The 9729-nt window shown below is 39.1% G+C and overlaps 1 protein-coding gene across 1 annotated transcript; it reads left to right on the top strand.

Annotated features, from left to right (window-relative positions):
• The first annotated feature begins 759 nt into the window (after nucleotides 1-759).
• Nucleotides 760-1951, top strand: LOC788274 (olfactory receptor 6C6). Its single transcript, XM_059887289.1, is given in 2 exon segments — nucleotides 760-1656; nucleotides 1658-1951. Coding segments are annotated over 2 exon segments (1062 nt in total). The 5' UTR covers nucleotides 760-888.
• The last annotated feature ends 7778 nt before the right edge of the window (nucleotides 1952-9729 follow it).

The following is a 9729-nucleotide window of genomic DNA, read 5'->3' as shown; positions in this document are numbered from 1 at the left end:
CTAATTTTAGTTTTTCTGTATTTTTTCCTTAGTCATATAGATTTAAGAGATTGTTAATGACTGAGAATTTTCTCATGCGGAATTTAGAGTGTTAGTCACTCACTCGTGTCCGACTGTTTGGTATCCCCTGGAGTGTAGTCGGCCATGTTCCTCTGTCTATGGAATTTCCCAGGCAAGAATACTGGAGTGAGTCTCCATTCCCTTCTCCTGGGGATCTTCCTGACCCAGGGATGGAACCCAGGTCTCCTCTGTTGCAGGCAGATTCTTTATGGGCTGAGTCACCAAGGAAGCCCTGTTAATAAAGTATATGGAGAGACAAGCAAATGGAGGTAAAGAAAATGCACTCTCTGTGCTCAGTCATGTCTGAGTCTCTGCGACCCCATGGGCTGTAACCCGCAAGGGTCCTCTGTCCATGAGATTTTCCTAGCAAGAATACTGGAGTGAGTTGCCATTTCATCCTCCAGGGGATCGTCCCCACCCAGGGATCAAACCAGTGTCTCTTGAGTCTCCTGCATTGGTAGGTGGATTCTTTACTTGTGACCCAATAGGGAAGACTGTTTAGAAAATAACTGAAAGAAGTTAATAACAAAATACATAAGAAAGAAATAGAAATGGATAAAAGATATAAAAATGATGAGATATTTTCTAGATTCAGAAAACAGAAAATATGAACATATAAATAATATGTTAGGATAAGGTCTTTCAAAGGTGGCTCAATGATTGACACTGAATTGCAGAGAAAAATTTCAAATAATTTAGTCTTCTATTAATGGTAAGTAGGACTTCTGTCAAGGAGAAAATCTCATATTTATATAAGTGATTGACATTGACCAACATATTCATTTTGATGGAATCAAAGTAGACTTGAGAAAATATTTGCACAGAGGTATGTTTCTGAATATGGAACATTCTATGGCTGAGAATGAAGAAAACTCTTTTCTAACTTGTAACTTAGTTTTTGTTTCCTTTAGCTTTGATAAGAGGGGGGAAATGAAGAACCATTCAGTGGAAATAGACTTCCTACTCCTAGGACTGACAGATGACCCACAATTGCAAATTGTGATTTTCCTGTTTCTATTTTTCAACTACATCCTGAGTGTAAGGGGGAATTTAATCATTATCCTCCTCACCTTTCTGGATCTCTGTCTCAGGACTCCAATGTATTTCTTCCTTCGAAATTTCTCTTTCTTGGAGATTTCATTCACAACTGCCTGCATTCCAAAATTCTTGATCAGCCTTTTGACTGGAGACAAAACTATTTCTTACAGTGGCTGTGTAACACAATTGTTATTTTTTCTTCTATTAGGAGCTACAGAATTTTATCTTTTGGCTGCCATATCCTATGACTGCTATGCTGCCATCTGTAAGCCATTGTATTACCCAATCATTATGAATAGAAAAGTGTGCCATCAGTTTATACTCAGCTCTTGGATAACTGGCTTCCTAATTATATTTCCTCCTTTGGTCTTAGAACTTAAGCTGGGTTTCTATGCTTCCAAAATAATTGACCAGTTCCTCTGTGACACTTCCCCTATCCTTCAGCTCTCTGACACAGACACACATATCCCAGAATTGATGGCTTTTGTCTTAGTTGTGGTGACACTTATAGTCACTCTGTTGTTGGTGGTCCTCTCCTACACATACATCTTAAAAACTCATTCTAAAATTCCCTTCTGTTCAAGTACCAACAAAAGCCTTTTCCACCTGTTACTCACACATGGTTGTTGGGTCTATCACTTATGGGAGTTGTATTTTTACATATATGAAATCATCAGCTAAGAAAAGTGTGACTTTAACTAAAGTTGTAGCTGTGCTCAGCACCTCTGTTGGTCCTTTACTAAACCCCTTCATTTACACCTTAAGGAACCAGCAGGTGAAAGAAGCTCTCAAAGATGTGCTTCACAGGTTTTGTTATTTTCAAAACAATGAGCAAAAATGTAGATATCAGTAAGATGTTGTTGAAGTATGAATGAAGGAATTGAAAACAGTTTTCAATTCAGCAGTTCATAGCTATGACATTTCTCTGCTCATTGATTCGTTTCACATTGGGTTTACTCAACCTTATGAATCTCTGCATTTTTTTTTCTTTCTGAGTAGATAATTTTATTCTTTAATAGTAAACTGCTTTCTTCCATGCAGAAGATTAAATTCTACCTCTGACTAGAAATATCTCTTCTCATCAATGATGTTATCATGTGCTGACTGCTTTCTAAAAATGAACTTTACTGTATATTCTTATTTTTTGTTTGAACAAGTGTTTTATTTTTTATTTTTACTTTACAATATTGTATTGATTTTGTCTTAACTACTTCAACATCTGTGCTAATTGATAAGCATTGCATCTGCTCTTTTTTTTATGGTGTATTTTTCTTTTATTTTCTTAAATATAAATTTATTTTAATTGGAGGTTAATTACTTTAAAATATTGTATTGGTTTTGCCATACATCAGCATGAATCCACCACAGGTATACATGTATTCCCCATCCCGAACTCCCCTCCCTCCTCCTTCCCTATACCATCCCTCTGGGTTGTCCCAGTGCACCAGCCCCAAGCAACCAGTATCATGCATCAAACTGCATCTGCTCTTAATATTTTGTTCTGCTAAAAATGTGAGACAAACTCAAACCCTGATCATTATTGCTGCTGCTGCTGCTGCTGCTAAGTTGCTTCAGTCGTGTCCGACTCTGTGCGACCCCATAGACGGCAGCCCACCAGGCTCCCCCGTCCCTGGGATTCTCCAGGCAAGAACACTGGAGTGGGTTGCCATTTCCTTCTCCAATGCATGAAAGTGAAAAGTGAAAGTGAAGTCACTCAGTCCTGTCCAACTCCTAGCGACCCCTTGGACTGCAGCCTACCAGGCTTCTCCATCCATGGGATTTTCCAGGCAAGAGTACTGGAGTGGGGTGCCATTGCCTTCTCCGCTGATCATTATTACCTTACATAATTGACATTGTGATGGAAATCAGGTAGAAATCAGATTAATTTTAAAGATCAAAATGCCCTTCTATGAAAAATGTTTATTGATTTCAACCTTGAAAGATGAATAAGGAATAAATATTTCAAAAGAACTGTAACCAGAGGCATAAAGGAACTGTGCCGGGAGCCAGCGTGAAGAACTCCGCCCATGGCAAATGTCATGAGGAAGGAGGCTCAGCATACGCAAAGCTGGGATCGAGCCTCAGGAGTCCCCCTGGAAATTCTCGAGCATCTACCCCCAAAACCAGAGTCTGCATACTTTACTGCTTTGTGCTCTCACCTACACCTCTGACTTTACGGGGGGCTGTCCCCCACCACCTCTCTCTGAAAAAGAGTTAACTTAGGGCTCCATTTAATAAAAATTCCTGGGCGTGACAAGAGTCTTTCAACCTACAAACTCCTCTGAAGGTTCTCTAGCCTGCCTGACAGGCTTGTCCGGCCACATGTGATTATTCACAGCTTCCCAACTGTGAGAGGCACGAGATGCTCTAAACTTTCTAAAAACAGATTATTTTGAGAAGTTAGGAAATTATTACTGTAGTCCAGTGGGCTGATTAGAAATTGTATTGGTGAAGGGTTTTTCATTTGTTGAGCCAATGTTTGTTGCTAAGTCTCCACATCCCCTGCCCTTATACACATTAATGAATACATAGAAGAAATAAGTATTAATCTTTGATATTAATCACATTAGACCTTAGGCTAAGCAAATTCTTTCCTTAATTAAAACCCACTGCACCCTCACCCTATAGGAATGTAACTTTATCTGGTACCTTTGGAAGGTGGCGTCTGTTTTAAAGATAATCACCCCTGGAAAAATAAGTGTTCTGGTTGACTGACTGCTGTCACAAGGAGAGGGTCATAAATTGTCAGCAGGCCCCTTGGCCAGAAGATGATGTAACACCCCTAAGACCTCTGTATACATTTGTATGAAGCACCTGACTTTAATAAAAGTCAGGACTGCTGACCCTACGTGACTTTTGTATAACATCTCAGTGTATAAAAACAGACCCTGGAAAATAAAAAATGGGATAAGTTCCTCGAAAGACTGGTCTCCTTATGTAATTCTGTATTTCACCTTCTGGCTGAATTCCCATCTGGAGAGCGGAGGCCCGCCAAGCCTACTAATTTTGCCTGGGCTTCTAAGATCTGACCGGGGAGGCCTTAGTGTCTCCTTTCCCTCGGGAGAACGGGAAGACGCCTGTGGCCTACGTGGGTGGTGCAAACTTCTTGTCTTGAAGTTTTATTGGTTTTCCACATAAACCAAGTTATTCAGCCTCTTTTCTCCACTGAATTTCCCTGCTGAGCTATCCTCACTTAACCACTCTATAAGCCTCTAGTTAATATTTAATCTATCAGTTGTTTCCTGATCGAAGCTGATGCCATCTCTCTTTCGAGTTTCCCTGGATCCACCAGGGCTGGACCCCAGCAGAACTGAGATTCTACTAAATAAGTTTCACCTAGAGAGCTAAAATATTTTAAAATATGGTATCAATATTTGTATAAATTATCATTATTTTGTATAAAAGTAATTAAACTCCATGCTTTGGTTAAAATTGCTTATATTCAATATAACAATATAGTCTTACTCCTACAATGATAGTAAGCTGTGAAACAAATTCAAGGTAACTGATTTATATCTGGATTTTGGGATCTTTCTACATATTTTAAAAACATTTGTAAATTATAAATATCCTAAGCCATGCTACTATATCAATTTAATCAAATTTATTAAGTACACCATACATACAAGCACACACTTTCATTTTAGATTTTTTAATTGGCATCTAATTGCTTTACAGTATTGTGTGAGTTTCTGTTACACAAAAGAGCTTACATATACCTATAAGCCCTCCCTCCTGAGCCACCCCATCCTACTCCTCTTGGTCATCACAGAGCACTGAATGAGCTCCCTGTGTTATACAGCAGCTTCCTGCTAGCTATTTTATACATGATAGTGTATATATAAAATCAGTGGATTTGAACAAATATTGAGACCCATGCAACAATAAAAATAGAGATCATTTACATCTTGCTAGGAATTCCCTTTGCTGCTTCACAGCCATCACCCCACCCCATTCCACCATTAACATCATTTAAATCACTATAAATGAGTTATAGCTTTTTGTAACTTCTTATTTTTTTTTTTTTAAAAAGTATGTACTGTAAGCTTCACTTACTCATCATAAAGGTTTTGAGGTTGACGCAAGCTGATGCTTGCATCCTTAGTTCATTCCTTTTTCTGATATAATTTAGCAGAATCTCTAGGGTGTTCCCCCCCCCCCCCCGCCCCACAGCTTGTATACTGTCTCCTATTCTTAGGCCTTGGTATTGTTACTCTGAGGAACCTTCATCAGTACTGAATCACTTATAACAACCAGTTGAAAAATCAGCACATACCACATTTTAAAATGCCATTCACTGAAAAAAATCTATTGTCTCATAATGTCCTTTGAAATAATTGTCTACCAGAAGGAATTTGATTGAAAGGGGTTGCTCCTCTGTATCTTGGTGACTCTACTGATCACTTCCTATTCTCCAAAGCAGTGGAAGCAACAGAAAGTGTCGCTAAAGAGAAAGAGAATGATACAACACCATTGATCATCTGGTTGTTCATTTACAAGTCCATCTCAATTCCAAATTAGTTTACTAGTTTATTTTAATGCAACAGGTTCCAAGACTCAACCTGAGTTTTTAAAAGTTAGGAAAACCAGTGTGCTTATGTTGGCTAGAGTCATATTGAGAAAACTAATATGAAAGATCTCGGATTGCAGCCGTGTAGAGTGGTTCAGGAAATCTTGTGGGAAAAGGCAGTAGCTCTCAGTAAATTCTGAGAAATTACTTATTAACAGCCTTAGCAGTAAAGTTTGTAGTTCTCCCTTACTAAGAATTGACATGGATCTTGCCTCTGCTCACCTGTCTGGCCACAGATACTTCTGGAGAATAATAGCCACTGCTTCTCTTCCAATTTCCGACTTTTGTACCAGTACCTCTCACAGACAAACTGAAGTAAGCAACATAAGGGGAAAAATCTCTGGAAAAAGGCATCCTGGTTTCTCCATCACACTTAGAAAGCTCGCAGAAAGTCATACATGATGATTTGGCCACAGAAAATTCAATGCAGATAATTTGAAAACAACCAGAAATATGGGCTTAGAATTGCAGGTTTTGCTTTTATCACTAGCTCTGCCTGAAAAATGATGTCATTATTAGAAAAAATTAGAACATCTGAGAATTTTTTTGCACGTTTTTGCTCAACTCACCCTCATTATATAGAAGAGTACTTAAAGATTTTGGTTTTTCAGTTCAGTTCAGTCACTCAGTCATGTCCGACTCTTTGCAACCCCATGAATTGCAGCACTCCAGGCCTCCCTGTCCATCACCAACTCCCAGAGTTTACACAAACTCACGTCCATCAAGTCGTTAATGCCATCCAGCCATCTCATCCTCTGTCGTCCCCTTCTCCTCCTGCCCCCAATCCCTCCCAGCATAAGACTCTTTTCCAATGAGTCAGCTCTTCGCATGAGGTGGCCAAAGTACTGGAGTTTCAGCTTTAGCATCATTCATTCCAAAGAAATCCCAGGGCTGATCTCCTTCAGAATGGACTGGTTGATCTCCTTGCAGTCCAAGGGACTCTCAAGAGTCTTCTCCAACACCACAGTTCAAAAGCATCAAATCTTTGGTGCTCAACTTTCTTCACAGTCCAACTCTCACATCCATACATGACTACTGGAAAAATCATAGCCTTGACTAGACGGACCTTTGTTGGCAAAGTAATGTCTCTGCTTTTGAATATGCTATCTAGGTTGGTCATAACTTTCCTTCCAAGGAGGAAGCGTCTTTTAATTTCATGGCTGCAGTCACCATCTGTAGTGATTTTGGAGCCCCAAAAATAAAGTCTGACACTGTTTTCACTGTTTCTCCATCTATTTCCCATGAAGTGGTGGGACTGGATGCAATGATCTTCATTTTCTGAATGTTGGGCTTTAAGCCAACTTTTTCACTCTCCACTTTCACTTTCATCAAGAGGCTTTTTAGTTCCTCTTCACTTTCTGCCATAAGGGTGGTGTCATCTGCATATCTGAGGTTATTGATATTTCTCTCGGCAATCTTGATTCCAGCTTGTGTTTCTTCCAGTCCAGTGTTTCTCATGATCTACTCTGCATATAAGTTAAATAAGCAGGGTGACAATATACAGCCTTGATGTAATCCTTTTCCTATTTGGAACCAGTCTGTAGTTCCATGTCCAGTTCTAACTGTTGCTTCCTGACCTGCATACAGATTTCTCAAGAGGCAGATCAGGTGGTCTGGTATTGAGGTAATCTTTCAAATTATTTCAAACACCTTTGACACCCTGATTTAAAGTCATGTTTCTACAGGATATGGTAGATGGGGTTTCTGATGAAGGGAAGAATCAAGAAAAGAGTGATAAAAGTTAAAAAAATATATATTGCTTTTAAAGTAATTTAAGTTTCCCATGTGGCTCATACAAGTCTAGATAGAAGAATGTCCAAAGGAGAGCAAGACCTACAAGATCTAGGATAAATTATTTGTTAAAAAAATTAAAGATTATTATTCATGAGAATCATTTTTAAAATATTTATTGAATTTGTTGCAATATTGTTTCTGTTTTATGTTTTGGATTTTTGCCAGGAGGCATGTGGGATTTTAGCTCCTCAATCAGAGATTGAACCCACACGCCCTGCATTGGAAGGCGAAATCTTAACCACTGGAAGGGAAATATGGGAAGTCCCGTAGGATAAATTCTGTATATTCAGCAAATCGCTGAAAAGAGAATGGTGCTTGTTTTTCACTCACTATTGCAACAAATCTAAAAACTTCAAGTTGTAGAAGAGTACATGCAAGACATAGTTCTTGACACTGAATGTTTATAATTTGATTACACAGAATGAGGTTAACTGAATAAAAGTGTCTTAATATAAGAATTTCATTTGTGTCTTAAACCACAGATAGAAGGTTTTAAGTGTTCTTTGTGTTGAAAGTATTTCCATTAATAAATGTTCTTCTGCATAGTCATTACCTCTTATAGAAGTAAAACTGACAAAATACATTAACCATAATAAATTTGATTTGCAAATATTAAAAGCTTAAAGAATCTTGCTAGTCTAGTAGGGCATTGTTAGCACCATGTAGACTTGAAATACCAAGCAAATGTTTGTCTCTCCAAACTCTAGAGACTTTCCTTAACATTATTTGTATATGTTGCAAATATATATGTATTCTTACATATATGTAAGAAGAGATGGCAAGAATACACAGAAGAACTGTACGAAAAAGATCTTCACGACCCAGATAATCACGATGGTGTGATCACTCAACTAGAGCCAGACATCCTGGAATGTGAAGTCAAGTGGGTCTTAGAAAGCATCACTACGAATAAAGCTAGTGGAGGTGATGGAATTCCAGTTGAGCTCTTCCAAATCCTGAAAGATGATGCTGTGAAAGTGCTGCCCTCAATATGCCAGCAAATTTGGAAAACTCAGCAGTGGCCACAGGACTGGAAAAGATCAGTTTTCATTCCAATCCCAAATAAAGGCAATGCCAAAGAATGCTCAAACTACCACACAATTGCAATCATCTCACACACTAGTAAAGTAATGCTCAAAATTCTCCAAGCCAGGTTTCAGCAATATGTGAACCGTGAACTTCCTGATGTTCAAGCTGGTTTTAGAAAAGGCAGAGGAACCAGAGATCAAATTGCCAACATCCTCTGGATCATGGAAAAAGCAAGAGAGTTCCAGAAAAACATCTATTTCTGCTTTATTGACTATGCCAAATCCTTTGACTGTGTGCATCACAATAAACTGGAAAATTCTGAAAGAGATGGGAATACCAGACCACCTGATCTGCCTCTTGAGAAATTTGTGTGCAGGTCAGGAAGCAACAGTTAGAACTGGACATGGAACTACAGACTGGTTCCAAATAGGAAAAGGAGTATGTCAAGGCTGTATATTGTCACCCTGCTTATTTAACTTATATGCAGAGTAGATCATGAGAAACACTGGACTGGAAGAAACACAAGCTGGAATCAAGATTGCCGAGAGAAATATCAATAACCTCAGATATGCAGATGACACCACCCTTATGGCAGAAAGTGAAGAGGAATTCAAAAGGCTCTTGATGAAAGTGAAAGTGGAGAGTGAAAAAGTTGGCTTAAAGCTCAACATTCAGAAAATGAAGATCATGGCATCCGGTCCCACCACTTCATGGGAAATAGATGGGGAAACAGTGGAAACAGTGTTGACTTTATTTTTCTGGGCTCCAAAATCACTACAGATGGTGACTGTAGCCATGAAATTAAAAGATGCTTACTCCTTGGAAGGAAAGTTATGTCCAACCTAGATAGCATATTCAAAAGCAGAGACATTACTTTGCCAACAAAGGTCCGTCTAGTCAAGGCTATGGTTTTTCCTATGGTCATGTATGGATGTGAGAGTTGGACTGTGAAGAAGGCTGAGCGCCAAAGAATTGATGCTTTCGAACTGTGGTGTTGGAGAAGACTCTTGAGAGTCCCTTGGACTGCAAGGAGATCCAACCAGTCCATTCTGAAGGAGATCAGCCCTGGGATTTCTTTGGAAGGAATGATGCTAAAGCTGAAACTCCAGTACTTTGGCCACCTCATGTGAAGAGTTGACTCATTGGAAAAGAGTCTTATGCTGGGAGGGATTGGGGGCAGGAGGAGAAGGGGACGACAGAGGATGAGATGGCTGGATGGCATCACTGACTCGAAGGAT

Source organism: Bos taurus, chromosome 5 (assembly GCF_002263795.3).
Source record: "Bos taurus isolate L1 Dominette 01449 registration number 42190680 breed Hereford chromosome 5, ARS-UCD2.0, whole genome shotgun sequence".
NCBI lineage: Eukaryota > Metazoa > Chordata > Mammalia > Artiodactyla > Bovidae > Bos > Bos taurus.
The sequence above is the reverse complement of the archived record's forward strand: the minus strand, read 5'-3'. Positions and strand labels throughout refer to the sequence as shown.